This window comes from Amphiura filiformis, chromosome 11, assembly GCF_039555335.1.
Source record: "Amphiura filiformis chromosome 11, Afil_fr2py, whole genome shotgun sequence".
Lineage (NCBI taxonomy): Eukaryota > Metazoa > Echinodermata > Ophiuroidea > Amphilepidida > Amphiuridae > Amphiura > Amphiura filiformis.
In genome coordinates this window covers 42,100,436-42,117,703 of record NC_092638.1, presented here as the reverse complement: position 1 = coordinate 42,117,703, position 17,268 = coordinate 42,100,436, and the positions used below count along the sequence as shown (strand labels likewise).

Here is a 17,268-nt window from a genome sequence, read left to right as displayed (position 1 = left end):
CACTCACACAGCTACTGTTCCGCAAACCTTGTATTAGTCATATTTTTAGCGCGTTTTTGATGAATTTTACTTTTTTCATACATTTTGGGTACTTTCAATCATGCATACCATCAACGCATGCGCATATTTCTATTTTTGTTGCAACAAATTCTATTGTCCTGACTATGATATCTAATACCATACCAATAACAATATTTGGTTTTGTTTTATTTTGGAGATAATTTGGATTCTTTCTTCTGCCGTGTGGGCTTTTTTTCGCGATTTTCACACCATTTTTGCTTGTTGTTATAGGCCTATTTTTGGTGACGTTGAAAGACGGTCCCTTTCCTCATCTGTTGACGGATACATTTCTTCTTTCACCATTATCAATTGAATATACTCAGAGTACCTCATACCAAAAATAAGGCTTGTAAACTGCTTTGGTCCTTACTTCTGCTTCTTTTTATTACACGTTCCTCAAAGCCAATTCAAATTTCTCGCCAATGTTGACAATTGTCAGTGTACATATAGCAATGACTTTATGCAAATGAGATTACATAATTAAAGGTATACTCTGATACTAATTGTTGTGCGTTTTCAAAGACAAAGGTACAAACTTTATTGATCGTAAGTAACAGTCATCTAAGTCATGCATGAGCGGAGATAAATAATGGTTGCGGGATATTATTGACCAACCCTCGTATTATCCAGTTAATAGATCAATTATTGGAAATCTAATTTGGTTGGGTAAAAATTGGGTGAAAATTATTGATTGAATTAGATCAAAATAATTTTTGTTCCAAACGTCACACTTGATATATAGTTTTGTGTGTGCTCATGGCGTACATCAAATCAGTTTGCGGAACCAAGTTTTTAGCTTGACTTCAACGCCAAGGGGATTAAGTTCCCGTAAAATGGTCTGGTTTTACTTGAGCCAGCAGTATACGATACTTCAGGAAGAGTAAAGCAGGTGCATAACATTTTATATATAACATGTCATAGGTTGTGCCCGGTAAGAGAGGGGGTAGGGAGGAGGAGAGGGATGGCATTGGAAGTGGACAGGGAGGTGCTTTGCTGGTAGCCAAGGGGGGAGGGGGGCTCCCCCGTGGGACATCTTGTCTTCCTTCTTGACCCTCCCTTTTGGATGCTGGCCGCCGTGATATTTTACGCTTTTAGGCCTTTTTCTGCCATTTTAAGCCATTTTTGTAAAAACGTTTCCCTTTGAGAATCGGCCCATGCCCTCCTAACAGAAAAACCCTGACAAAATCACTGGGGAGGGGGAAACAGGAGTGCGAGTGGGTAATTATAGGAGGGTCAAGTTTGAGAGAGCGAGTACAGATAGAGGGGAGAAGGAGAATGTAGGGAAGGGGAAACAGGAGGGGAAGGGGGAGAGAGATTCTGAAGGAGGGAAAAGAAATAAAGACTATGATTTCATTAGGCTTTGCGAAGTAAATTGGAATATGAAATTGACAAAGCTGACGAGCCTTTATTAAATAATATTATATATATAGGCCTATAACTATCGTAAGAATATTAATTGAAACGTATAGGGCCTAGCTAGTTTCAAAATAATATGATAAGGAGATTAACGCTGGGTCCCGACATAATCCATGTTGAGTGGTATCACGAGTTCATGCATGTTTACTCAAACGAAGCTCTTAAAGGGGCATTTCGTGATCCACAGCCTCATCCCCCACTTTTCTAAAAAAAAAGTTGAGATTTTTATATCACTGGAAACCTCTGGCTACATAATGTTTATGTACAAAATATTTCTTGCAGATTAATTCCTTTTGCAAAGATATCGTGAAATTCGAATTTCGTTCTGGTGCACCAGAACGAAATTACAACGCATTGTCAATGGAGCAGTGTAATGCACATAATCATGCATAACTCCCAAACGCAAAATCGGAATCAACTGACATTTTGGGAATAGGCTTTTTTCGTGGATATGTACTGAAAAAGTCATAAAAAGAGGATGCTAGGATCACGAAATCCTCCTTTAAGGTAGAGTCTTTGTCTTGAAGTGGGTCTAATAACCACTTGACTAAACAAAAGAGAGACATTTGGATGTAGTCGGTTACAAGCTCTTACACATGCCCTTCTTTTGAACGCACATTGATACACATGTCCCGAGTTTAAGCGACAAGACGTTGTTGTTGCAGTAACCAACCATACGTTCACGTTGAAGTAAATTTGAGCAAGAAATCCAATCGATATTTCTGAAGTTGCCGTTCCAGTTAAAGTAACTTCATTCCGCAAGGTCTCTAATATTACGTACGTACGCACGCACGTAATATTATCATGTACGTACGTAATAATTATCACGTACGTACGTGATATTATTTTTTTTACCATGTCCTATCTGGGTCTTCGTAATAATACGTCACCAGGTTTAGATACATTCAATGTAAAACTATTCAAATTGGCTGCACCATGTGTGTTTAAATCACTTGCTCATAATTATATGTAATCTTTAAGGGATCTGGAATGAGTGATCAAATTATCAGTGATGTTGAAGTTAGTCCTGGTATCTCTGACCATAGCATCGTAACCTTTAACATAAATCTCAAACCCAAACAGCAATCCAAACCACCCAGGAAAATCTACAATTTCCTCAGGGCTGATGTTGAAAACTTGAAACAAAATGTTAAAGAACACACACAGGAGTTCCTAGCCTCTGCCCCTCAAAATAACAGTGTGGACACAAACTGGGAAAAAATTAGAGACAATCTAACTGAAGCAATGAATGCTCATGTTCCCTCAAAAATGAGCAGTGGGAAACGACATCTTCCCTGGGTAACACCTGACATAAAACGCCAAATGAGAAAGAGGGATAAGCTACACTGTCGTGCCAGGAAGCAACAAAACAGCACTTCCTGGAAGCTTTTCCGCCAGTACAGAAACAAAGTTGCATCAACAGTCCATAGTGCCCATGAGGATTATGTTAACAATGTAGTTGGTAACAGCCTGTCTGAGAGTCCCAAAAAATTCTGGTCGTACGTCAAAATGATGCGTACAGAAAACCTTGGCATTCCAACCCTGAGGACAACAACCAAACTCTGCACCACTGACCAAGACAAGGCAACTGCACTCAACTCACATTTTCAATCTGTGTTCACCCAAGAGACTGATACATGTAGTATACCACAAAAAGGTATTTCACCATATCCATCCATTTCGGAGCTCATAATTGGAGTTGAAGGCGTTGAAAAGCAGTTATCATCTTTAAACCCAACTAAAGCATGTGGCCCAGATGAGATACCACCCAGACTCCTCAAGACAGTTGCACCTGAACTTGCACCGGCACTTTGCTTTCTCTTCCAACAATCATATGACACTGGCGTAGTTCCATCTCAATGGAAACAAGCACTTGTTACAGGTATATTCAAAAAAGGTCAAAAATCAGATCCTGCGAATTATCGCCCGATTTCACTTACAAGTTTGTGTTGTAAAGTTATGGAGCATGTGGTTTTAAGTCACCTAGCCAGACATCTGAACAGCAACAGTATCCTACTGGACTCGCAGCATGAGTTCCGCGAAAAACTGTCTACCGTGACACAGTTGATCACATCCTGTCACGACTGGGCACGCATCCTTCAACAACGTGGGCAAGTTGATGTTATCCTCCTAGATTTCAGCAAGGCATTTGACAAAGTACCCCATCTGCGCCTGTCTGCCAAGATGGAATTCTACGGCATCAGAGGTTCAACACTGACATGGATCAACTCCTTCCTTAACAACAGAAGCCAGGCAGTTTCAGTAAATGGGACCCACTCACCCTGGGGGAAAGTAACATCAGGAGTACCCCAGGGCTCCGTGCTTGGACCAGCCTTGTTCATTAATGACATCCAGGAGGAAATTAGTTCTAGTATGCGCTTATTTGCTGATGACAGCATCGTATACAGAGATATTGTAGTCCTGAGAGATACCAAAATGAGTGATTTGTCAAAATGGCTGCACTTCAATGTGGGCAAATGTGCCATCAAATAACTAACAAAGCAAAACCACTTTGATTATACCCAGAGGATGAAAGCACTTCAATGAGCTGAGTGCATGACAATTGGTACCCCTCTCATAAAATGGCATGGTGAAATTTGAATTTTGACAGATATATTTACAATAAAAACACCTTCAAAAGGTTGGTCGATTTTGACATTTTAAGTTATCTACAGAAGGTGGGAATTATCCTTCATGCATACATCACTTTAATCTGAAATGCCATTGACACACGGGCTCTAAAACAAATAAGTTCTAAACAGTTGAAACTCTAGTGATAACAACCAGCCTCTTTGATTATACCATCCTGGGTCAGCCTCTTGCTAGAGTCGATCAACATGAGTACCTTGGAGTTACAATATCCAGTAAACTTGATGGGATGCACACTGCAACAAAATCACGCAGAAGGCTAACCGCACCCTCAGTCTGATACGTCGCACCCTATCACCATGTTCTCAAGAGGTCAAGGCCAGAGCATACCAAGCCCTAGTCCGCCCTCAAATTGAATACGCATCGGAAGCTTGGAATCCGCATACCATCACCACTGTGGACCGCCTTGAACGTGTTCAACGGGCAGCGGCACGATTCGTTTTCCGAGACTACCGCAGAACAACATCCGTATCGGCACTAATTAACACCCTGGGCTGGGACTCACTGCACAACAGGCGTTTAGCTGCTCAACTGTCCATGTTTTACAAGATACATTATGGCCTAGTAAACATCCAGTTCCCCACCATCATCCAACCAGCTACATACTTCAGCAGACATGACCACCAACTTAAGTTCAAGCTACCAGAAGCAACAATAGACAGCTATAAGTTCTCCTTCTATCCACGCACCGTGAGACTCTGGAACCAACTACCAACTCCTGCAGTATTGGCTCTCTCACTACCAGCCTTCCAGGAAGTCAGCCTGCACGCCATCCAGCATGCAGATGAGGCTTCCTGTTGATAATAAGCTGCTGTAGTTCACCAATCCTTGTATATAGTGCACCCTCAGTTCATCACCAGTCTTGGTTTCAGAGATCACTAAATTTCTAAGGAATAACAAGTTAAATGTCAAGCTAATATTCACATGATTTGCAGCTCTTGCTGCAAAAGATATAAAACAATTATCTTCAAAGTATTTTTTGTCTTACAGTCTTCACCTTATCTTCACCCTTGTTTCTGCACCCTTGCCTGTAACTTCACTTCTGCACCAAGTCCCAGTATAGCTGATGCTGCATAGGGATAGCGCACCATTTGAAGATTGAAGATGATTATTGATGGTATGTTTGATGCGGAGTGGACATGAGAGCACATCAGACATATCTTTAATTGCATTCTGAATACGAAGAATGTCTTTCTGATATCAAATAATTTTCATTTTTGAAATTCACTTGGTATAATACAAATTTTATGACAAATTATTAAAATTTGATATTTTCACATTTTTGATATATAACAGTCCTCAAAGTCTTTTGATATATAACAGTTCACAAAGTAATTTTGTTAAATCTAATGATATAGTGTATGTAGCTGGGAGGAAAAGCCGACGATCAATTGAAAATTTTGACTTTTCATATTGAAGATATGGATTTTTTGCCAAAAAAGATCTTTTTTTTTTGTTGGTGTTTTGGGAAAATAAATTCATAGTTTTATAAAGGTCAAACATAAGTGTATAAGTTAAGCTTTTTTTTTGTTGGTGTTTTTGGGAAAATCGAAAATTTTCAATTGATCGTCGGCATTTAATCCCACCTACATACACTTTAAAAAGGCATTTCGTGATCCACAGCCTCATCCCCACTTTTCTCAAAAATATTAACAAATATTTCTTGCAGATTAATTAGTTTTGCAAAAATTGTCTATGGAGCAGTGTAAAACACATAATCATGCATAACACGCAAACGCAAAATCGGAATCAACTGAAAATTTGGTAATAAGCTTTTTTCTTGGATATCTACTGAAAAATGTCATAAAAAGAGGATGCTAGGATCACAAAATCCTCCTTTAAGTATCAATCATCATATTTAATCATTTTTTTCCTTTGAGTACTGTTAAATATCAAAAATATAAATTTTTAATCATTTGCCATAAAATGTGTATTACATTGCGAATTTCACGCTCAATCATTACGATGACATAACTCTCACATTTGATGACAAATTTATTGAAAAAAGATGTTTTTAATATTGATTATGTATCTGGAAATATTTCCAAGAGAAGTGGTATTGTAAAACATGCAAAGTATTTCCTTCCTTTAAAAATCCTTACAATTAGTTATGCTCTCGAATGCACTTTTAATTGCACATTTTGACTATGCCAGCAGTGTTGATTTGGTCTAATTGTTTAGCAACCAATTGATCAATATCAGCTTTAAGTACTTCACAACAGATTAGATACAACAATTCTCTTTGCTGATATTAGAACACCAGTAGATGATATGTTAAATTCTTCAAATTGGATTACACTTTTTGATAATATGTCCTGAATATTTATGTTGACTTTGTTCTGGTTCTGGTTAGGGTTGAGTCGACATTTCCAGATATACTGTACTTCATTACGCACGGATTCACTTCCGCATTACGCACGCACACCCTGGCGTACATCACGCAGTGCACACAAAAAATTGTCACAATATGTCAGGCTTTCTTCATTAAATTTATTTACAAATATTTTCATTTAGGTAATTCAAAAAACTTGCCACATGATGCCACAAAACTCAACAAAGAACACAACACTAATGTTTCTTATTTCCTCAAAAATGTAAAATTTATTGTCAAAACTTAACATTTTACACAAAAAATGTTAACTGCAAAATAATAATTTTGCCAAAACATATGCAAAGTTGTTTTGCACCACTCATTCACAGGATTAATTAATACTATTATACATAACACAGTTTAACAATGGTGATAATACATTGTATTGTTTTGCATAATGAAATGTGCCCAATACAATGTAACAGAAATGCACTCACAATACATGAAAAGGGATGTGCAATTTATGACAAAAACAATTCAAAACTTTTATTTATCCAGAAATTTACTCTGTCAAATCTGTAATTTAACAAAACATGATCTGTGGGCTGGCTTTATGTAGCAGCTCCTCATTGACCTTTACACTCACTGGTGGCAATACCAGTACAAATGGCCTGCCATCTGGATTTGAAGAAAGTCTTCAAGTAAATAATATAGCAAACTGAAAAAAGAAAAAACAGCTCATTTTTGTCAATACTGCACAAACACTCTCTGAACTCAAAGATTGGAATGATAGACAACTCTTTTCAAAGTGGTACATTTCACTCTGAAAGGATCACTGCTCACTCTCAAACAAGTAAGTTGAATATCACTGCCATTTAATAAAAGCTGTACCTCATATTTTCCCTTAAAATCATGGCTAGTCACTCCACCAAAGTAGAATGTCTTGGTCTACTACCACTATTATATGAGCAAGTACAAATTTCATGGTTTAATGGCCACCATATATAGTTGTTCAGCTTTTGAGAAAGAACTAGGAGCCCATCTGTCTCCAGAGTTGCTCTGCATTGAGCAAGTGAGGAGATTTTTTTTGCCCAGGATGATTTAGTTTCCATTAGTCCTAGGGGGAGGGGTACTCAGTACAAATGACAATATGGGGATGTACCACAAACATGGGTAGCATTTTTGGCCTTTTGGTATATCAATTACCCCTTTTCCTGGGCCAATTTTGATATATCGATGGGTCCAAATTTTCTTGAAAATTGGTATATTGATGGGTCCACTTACAAATTCTGAGCGGTACACCCATACCCAAACCAAGCACTTGAGTACCCCAGGCCATATACACAAGAAAGCCATTTGAGGAGTTGCCACATTTTTGTGGTACATTCTACATAACATCGGACAAGGACTACATGTAAACATTTTGGTCTCAAATCAATATAAATCATGATAATTAGAAAAGAAAATCCTTACAAACTTGTAATTTCCATGTAATTACAATCTTAGAAAGCATATTTTAGGTGCTGCAAACAACTTATCAAAGAACGAAATAGCAAAACAACCAATTTTGTTTGAAGGGCAACTTTGTGTATCAAATATAAAACATACATTGTAACAAGTGAAATATTTCATCATTATTTTAAACAAAGGGCACAATATCTTTTGCACACGCCCCTTTTATCTTATTTACAAAATTTACATTTAACAAGAAAACATTAGTTTGTTCACTTTTTGGTAACATAGTTATTGTGTCAAGGTCATGTGCAGGTGAATTGTCATCTGGAGTCTTGTGGGGGTTGGCAAGGAGTTCATAGGGGAGAGGGAGGGTTCCACAGCCCCCAAATCAAAATAAACAATTGTACACTGATTATACAAGACTCCAGAAGACAATTCTTTACATGTCCTAAATCCCTTAAACTTAGGCTTAGATGTCACTGTATAGCTATATGTTAAAGCATAGATTAAATAAACAAGTATTAGTAGAAAATATTGGATATTAATTATTATGAATATAAAATACCTGGCTACTGCACAAATATCAAACACAGTCAGGACATGTGCAAAAACACAACACCAATCATTTTGATGTTAGTGTTGTGTAAAGACTTTATTTCAGAAATTTTTCTGAATACATTCCTGAAGATTTTAACACCGATCTATTTTTTCAGCCTTAATGAGAAACTTTTTTGTTATTTTATGGTAAATTGTATGAATATTGCATGTATGTACATGATCCACCAGTGGAGCTTCCATTGCCCATTGAGCAAGTGAGAACTTCCGATAGTGGATTATCTGCCATTAGTCCTAGTGGACGGTAAGGAATCCACAGTGGGGATTTTGGGTAGCGACGATGCAATGTAAAATACCCCCTTCAGCCAATATAGTATTCTGCGATGGGTCCAAATTTTCTTGGGAATCCATGGGGACTTACGGATTTTGGCGACGTGCTCAGAAACTCCAGGTGGAGTAATTCATATACACAGAAAGCCAGGGAATCCACATTTTGACGGATTTTTTCTACAGACATCGGACAAGGACTACATGAAACTCCCTCCAAATATATAATTCAGGTGGAGTAATTAGAAAAGAAAATCGCTTTTTAATCACCTCATGAGTTGTTATGATTTAATATTATTAAATGGTAGAAAGAATGAAATATTATTTTATATAACTCCGTGGAGTAATTTATCAAGACGGTCGCAGGGAATCCACGGATTTTTTTGAAGCGCAACGTTTTTAATCATCTCATGAATTGTTATGATTTAATATTATTAAATGGTAGAAAGTAAGAAATATTATTTTAGGGCCTATATGTTTAGAGTCAGTTCTATGCATCAAGTTTCATGTTAAAAACATGTTAAAAAAATAACTTAGAAAGTAAGAAATATTATTTACCGAGTCAGAACGGTGGAGTTTTTCTCAAGGTCGGTGCAGGGAATGTCATCGGTCTTTTTGCGACGGGTTGGCAGAAACTCCCCTCCGTGATATAGCTCCGGTGGAGTAATTCTGTACACTGATTATCGCAGGGAATCCACGAAGACGGATTTTTACGTTTTTAATCATCTCATGAATTGTTATGATTTAATATTATTAAATGATAGAAAGTAAGAAATATTATTTTAGGGCCTATATGTTTAGAGTCAGTTCTGCGCATCAAGTTTCATGTTACCCACCAAAACTATTATATACGGAGGGATTTTCAAACACAACACGAAAATCCGATTGTGATTAGTGTTTGTAAAGTTTATTTCAGAAAGATAATCCACTATCGGAAGATTTTTCTGCGATCAGGGGTCAGCCTTAATGAGAAACTCCACTGGTGGATAGCTTACATAACTCAATATTGGCATAACAAGCAAAATGTAATTTTGTTTCATTCGTTCGCCTTCTCACTCTTGAAAAACCCTGGGGGAGGGGGCACTCAAGTTTCACAGTATACACATGATGCATGACCAGAAAAACAGGAATTAAGAGTCCTTTTCAGAGAATTGTGTGGATCCTGTTTAGGGGTCAAGAAAAGGGTTGTAAACTTCCAGTTGGTGCATTTAGGGGTGATTATAATGATCCTGCTATTTCACAAAGCATGTTTCCCTGGAATGTTTTGCATCAGGAACATTACCCAAACATAAATGTTAGAAAATTATAAACAAAAACATGTACTATTAAGGGTTTATTTTATCAAAAACCTTAAGGGTGGTATCTTTCTGATAAAATCCTGCTTAGGGGTATCTTTTAAGTACAATCCTATTTAGGGGGTAAAATTTGTTGCAAAACCATGCTAAAAACATGTTTAGGAGTGCATTTTGCTTAAAAGGGCAAATCCTGTTTAGGGTATGTTTTGAATATCTCTGGTCACGCATTTGTAAACTGTGAAACTTGAGTGCCCCTCCCCCAGGAATCCCCAAAAAAAAAAATAAAAAAAAAACAAACTAGATTGCAGGAATAATGAGATGTAACCCATTTTCTGGTCAACATTTGACCATAAATTGTGTGAAATTTGACTCTCTCCAGGTTGCATTTGATTAACAATCCAGTTCAAATTTGACACTATTTCTGGACTAATTGAATAGAATATGGGCGAGATCTTATTTAACTTGTCCCATTCATCTAGTCCTCTCTAAGATCAATGTTGGTAACTTCACATCACTTTTAATTGTGTCAACATGAAAAATATTATTTTAAGGTTAAAGTTTGAAAATTCAACAGCTGATCACATGGTGCGACTTTCTTATTATCATTTTTGGTGCAAGTCATCTTAAACATATCAAATAATTCTCAAAATTGATGGGAACAAAAATCTATATACACAACAAACATGCTGACATTTGACAGAAAAAAATGATTCATCATTATAATACAATCATAGTACTGATTTATATCCACATTATTTTGGCTTATTAGTATATAGTACATTTTATACAGGGTGTCCCATAAAACAGGTACATCTGAAAAGGCTTTAAAATCTCTTATGGAGACACCCTGTATGTTTTAAAACTCTACCTATTAGACACTTAGGATATTGATTACAGTGAGGTTGTAGCATAGATGATAATTAATTATTGATCACAGATTACCATGTCATGTTTTGAGTATAAATACATACTAAAAAAAAGAAAAGAGCTGACTAAGCACCAATGGTGCAGTAGCTCATAGTACCGCTGATGCAGTAGCTCAACACAAAAACTAAAATTAAAGTCAACTCTTGTAACATTTTCCAAGTATTTATCTTAACCTATTCTTAATTAATGTAAATTCCTCCAAACAGAAAAGATGTAAGGAACAGGAGGTTGATCCAGCTATACTCAGACATGTGTGAGACCGCTCATTCAAAGTAAATCACCCTGTTTAGCCGCTTAACAATAGAATACTACAATGGGGTTTGAACCCGGAACTACTTTTAGGGATAGGTCAGTGATTGCATGTCATCGTACCATGCATACCATACATGCAAGCCCTGTCATCCAAATTTCACATAAAATATGACTGAAGTTCCATGGCAAATTATAATTTTCGTCGCTTGTCACTTTCAACCTCTATCATTTGTGATAGAGAATGTTTTCAATTATCAGAACATATTTATTAGGTTTACAGGAAATGACAGGAAAATACATAAAAAAATAAAATAGAAATGATCAACAATCATCACTTCTCTAAAAAATCCTAAAAATTTCTTCTTTAGAAATGTATATATTAATACAAAAAGGTGGATTTGGGGAGAAATTTGTACAACACTTGATTTCTTTCTTGTATTATCCACATGTGGTATCCCATCCAAGCAGGGGGTCCTTAATACACACGTTTCATACTTTTCAACAAATTCTCTATAGAAACGTTCGAAATATTTCCAATTCTTGAGTGCAAGTGGATTTCTAACAACTTGAGAATAAAGGACTATGAATAGGTGCAACTGGATTACTTACGGGATTATCTCAAGTACCGGTATACAATTCTGTTAACCCTCCTCTTCCTTACATCTTCTCTGCTCAAAATCATTTTTGTTTAATTGTGGCACCATTCAACACAAAAATACGGAAACTTCATTTCAGCAGGATAAGAAATACATTAAAACAACAACAAAACCCTCAGCTGGTAAACAGAACATTCTTTGAAGGTTACCTTGTTTTTGTAAGTACTAAGTTGGCAAATGTGATAAACATGTCACATTGTTTCTAGATATCAGCTGTAGTGCTTCTAGTAATTTCAAGACACTGTTAATACTGACGTTGATGAAGGCAATGAGACATTAGGTGCTTCAAGATGTTTCTGGGTTTCCTAAAGTTATATCTTTATTTTGAGCTACAATTTGGAAACGGATGGAAAGACAGTGCTATCAGGATTTTCTAAGCTATCTTGTCAATACCAAAAAGAGAGGCACACATTGCAGCCCATCTACTATCCCCTGAATGTTCAAAATGATCTGTACACAAAAGAAATGCCACTGTAGGTTGCAGAAAGATCGACTGACAAATATAATGTCTATGACATACATGTATAGGCAAATGCAATGCAATATGTTGCTAAATAATCTTAAGGTACATGAATCACCTCATCCTGCTAATAGACAAATCAACATTCTTCTGTTTCTTAGTAATCTATATGGATCTTGGAAAATGTCTTCAGTTGACTCATACTAAAGATGATTTGGTTTAATAACACACATATTTTGATACATAGTGCTCTAACTGTACCAAAGAATTGGCAAACAAGAATGATGAGTTTTCTGAAAGAAAACCATGACACAGAGATATTTATTCTTTACAGCAATTTACAAAAAACACAATCAAGTAGAGATATAATAAGAAACTTGCATAGCCTTTAGTTGTATATCCATTAAAATATGCAGTACATTAAAAAGGACACTTTATTATAGAACAATCAACCTTTAATACCGTTACGATCCACTGCTATGCTGATAACTATATTAAGGACAGATGCTAGGTCTATTTGGTCAAGAAGCACACAAAGACAACACAGTTGATCTACATCACTTGAGGTGTGAAACAAATGGCAGACACCACTGTATATTTACTGTAACAGGTGTAAAGATAGGTGTAATATTAACACAAGGTGTCCACCTGCTGGGTTTTCTGTCAAGCAACACCAGGGAGAATGTATACCATCATCAAATACCTCAGATATACCTGAGACTAGTTTCGGTATACTAGTCTCAGGATATACCCTTGCTATTGTGAACACCTGTTACAGTATTCACAATAACACATTCCAGACTTGCAATGTCCTTAACATCAACAAAACATTCATTATGCAATTCTTAACCTTACTTAGGTCACACAAATAAGTAATCAAGTGATCTTAACCCTGCCTTCCTCAAGGATAGACGCCAATTAGAAGATGATTACGTGCCTGCAATCACCCCCCCCTCCGAAAGACATTACCTTTATCTCTCTCACAGGGGATGTAGGTTTCATTCCCTATGTGGAAGGTTATGTCTTTCACAGTGGGTGTACGGATTTCAACTAATCTAATAATACACATTGGTGACAAATGTAACTTGATTGTGAATCCTAACGCTTCATGTTGAAATGTGGATCTTTGACTAATCTTGGGTTTAAGGTGAATACATGAGGAGGGTAGGTTCAAGATTTCCACTGGGTGCATTAAGGGACAGTACAATGATTAATTCCCCTAGGGTAACAAAATAATGGCATGTCAACATTGCTTGCTCCACCAGCCTCTATTATGCCATTGAATCACTGTTCCCATTCTGCACAGACCAATTTAGACAAATCTCAACCTAAGCCAAAATGTCTTGCCTCGCCAAGGCCTGGCAAAATTTTTACATGTACCTCCCACCAAAAACTCAATATCCCCACCCACCCACCCACCCCATAGAGGAAGCATTCATTGCACTGTCACAACTTGCTTACTGTTAGTACACAATATGGAATGCTTCAAAGTTCATTTCACTGAAATAAAATATGTAATTAAGATTAAGTTTGAATCATTTTCACTCAACATGTTAAAGATGCCTTTATATTAGGCTTGTTTAAAACTCTACCCAATATTGACAAATTAAATTGGATTCAATGCACATCTAAACCGTTGCAAAAAATTGGATTTTGCACAATGAACATGTTATGAACACCTTATATAGCCTTTTTAAGGCTAAAGATCAACATTTAAGTTTGAATTCAAAATTCAGGGTTGATTTTATTCTGGTCAATATAGAATAGCTTTAAAGAGTGGTCAAGTATTATTTAAAGGCCCTACAAGATCTGTAAAAATTGGTCCAAAATTGGATCATTTTATTAAATGAGGTAATTTCTGGTTGTAACTATTTTGTTCCCGAATCTAGTCTCTAATATTTTGGGCAAATAACATTAAGAGGGAGTTTAACAAGTACAATTTGATCTTATGGGAACATATATAGTGACATGTAATAAAAGCTTGAGAATGCTTCAAAACAAATGTAACATTAACGCCTACATCACACAGAAAAAGCAACACTTTTTTGCAAAATTATGCATAATTTTAGGCACATTATTGCATCCATAACATGAATAGATGTTTGTCTTTTATGTTTGTGTGCGAACAAACTTTGCACACATTGCAAAAAATGTTTGTAATTATCAGGAAATCATTGGCTATATCCAAAACATGTGACTACCTATCAAAAATGAGCTGCGTGAGTTATCAGCATCATTCCATTATTACCATCTAATATCAACCGACAAATCAATTGATCAATACTGCAGATCAATCAATTTACAATACAGATATATATCAACAAAACAGAAAAATATGACAGTTTTGTAATACTTTCATATACATTCATATTTATTTATCATCATAATAATCATACAATAGTTTAATGGCACCATCATATACATAATAATTTTGTACTGTACAAAATACATAAGCAAAATAGTACTAGATCAATACACACATGAAGAGTTCAGATACAATATACATCAAAGGCTGCCTTGTGTTGTATTCATATTATTACTTTATGTAGGGGCTCACTGACTACAGTCAGTATAATATTGAAAACCAATGTTCAATGAAAAAAGAATTAATTATATACACTAACAAAATAAATATGTAAATAAGAAAATTGATAAAAACACCCCAAGACAGCATGTGGTATATATTGCATGTATACTCTTCACCTCTCTTTGAGTCTGGGTGAGAATATGACTTGAGAATTCAGTCCATGGTAATTATGTCACTTAAGTTGCCAAAACTGAGCTATTTTCACACAATTGGGTGTATTCTGTACATTTTAACTTATTGTGACCTTTCTGGTAGTCCTTGGTATCGGGGTTGCTTTTTTCTGCACATTTGGGCCTATTGGATGTGAAGCCTTACAAATTGTAATATACCCATGAGCCCTTTTTTATATAATCATACAATTGTGAGTCTCTTGGATGTCGTCCTTACATAACATAAACAGTAGCCCATATTCAGCAGGTTACCATATGGAGTCATATGCACAATTGTGCTACTTGTCACTAATAACAATTCAGGATAATCACCATTTTGATGATTTAACTCCATTTTTTGCCAGATCTTTGTGCATAATCCAAACTGCCTATTCCAAATGATGTGTGGCTAGCTGAGAAACTGATGGCAACCCTTCTTGTTACATAGAAGCTACACTGCACTACATATCTGGGCACAAATGGTTTGTTTAAAGTTCAGTTATGAAAGAGAATTGGGTCCCTGTTGCAATCCTTTACAGAATGTATACCATGCAGCAGTCCTCTCCCATCTCTGATGATTATGTTCTGGTTGACTTGCACATGTAGCTTGACGGGACAATTCATCTCACTCACACACAATACACTTTAAGCATAATCCAATCTCCGAAAGACAAAATTCACTCATAAAGATTATTACTTAAGAAGAATTGACCTTTGCATGTGGGTATGAACGTAAACCTCATATACCCTGACACCCTGAGCACATATTCAAGATTACATTGTAGAATGCTGTATGTAGAACTCTGGCATGGAAAGTGAGAGCATTTTATAGAAGCAGAGAGCTAGGCAGTGTGAGAGAAATGTCACTTCAAAGTTTTGTTGACCGTAAAGTGACGAAGAAGGCTAGTTGTTATAACTGTGTCACCACAGGAACATCACCTGCAGCAAGTCAGAAAAATTTCTCAATGTGACCTTTTCTATCAAAAATACAAGCTGTCAACATTTACAATAAGAAAATGACTAGAGCATCTACCTAGCAACCAAAAGGTTCTGCATTAAAACACTACTCAAAAGAATTCAAAATTCTGAAATATATGAAAATTTGTCATCTATTAAAAATAAACAGAACTACTTCAATGGAATATCAAAAATGGTCAAAAGAATTTACAATCACTGTGACAACATGTATTTTGAAAAGATGGGGTCACAAAGAAGAATCTAGTCTACTTGAGCTAGCTTCAGGCACAAATAGGGGAATGATTACAAATGTTTGCTTCTACAACTTGTTTACATCCCACATTGACTGACTGCATAATTAGTTTCTTTTGTGTCTCTTAAAGAGTAACATTAAAATAATTATGTGCAGACACATTTGGTACTGTGCAATCTTCATTATGAGACAAGTGCAAAAATTGTTGTGTTTTGATTACCAATTTTATGAAAAGTCACTCCATCAAGCATTTGTAGGTTCATTCCCGTTAACAGCCAGCACAAATCATGCAAAGCCAACCAAAAATGTATTGGTTACAAAAGTGTGGAGACTGTAGATGAGGTGTCTAGCACTCCAATCCATTCTGCAACTGGACTGACTCCATAAAATAAACATCCATTAAGCACCTTGAGAACTGCATTCTAAAGTCATTGCAAAAAACGCACCAATTATAATTTAAAAAATAAAAATAATAACATGTGTTATACAAACGACGAGAACCCGTGCACTGGGGCTCTTGATCCAGCGGGCATATTAGCTAGTCCATTGAGCATAACACTGCCACCATTGTTCATGCTAGACTCACTATCATGTATAACTATAGGCCTTTGGTCCTTTTTTATTGTCGTCTCCATGACTGTGTTGTAGGCAAACTGGTAGTGGTTCACAAATGAGTGTGGTTCTGTGGGAAACTGATCTTCTACATCGCTCTCCATCTCGCTTCCCTGTGTGTGCAGAACAGATGTTAAAGGTTACATTTCTAGGTAAGTGACGGAAATAAAACAAAACTTTGTTGCTTTTTTTTTCATGTTTGATAAAAATGTATATTTTTAAGAATAAGTAGAATCTTAAGAAAAGAAATTTACCAAGAAAGCAACAAAAAGCAAAGCAAAGAAAGTAAACAAGTAACAAAAAAAAAGACAGAAAGGGGAAAGCAAGTAATCAGATTAGGAGCAAAT

At 36.3% G+C, this 17,268-nt stretch overlaps 1 protein-coding gene across 1 annotated transcript in view; it reads right to left on the bottom strand.

Annotated features, from left to right (window-relative positions):
- Window positions 1-16,750: 16,750 nt before the first annotated feature.
- The window catches only part of LOC140163690 (protein sidekick-2-like), a 385,021-nt gene continuing 384,503 nt past the window's right edge, over window positions 16,751-17,268 (bottom strand). Inside the window, exon 43 of the mRNA XM_072187006.1 lies at window positions 16,751-17,034. Coding sequence (XP_072043107.1) covers window positions 16,792-17,034 — 243 coding nt within the window. The 3' untranslated portion in view covers window positions 16,751-16,791. The remainder of the gene's footprint in view (window positions 17,035-17,268) is intronic.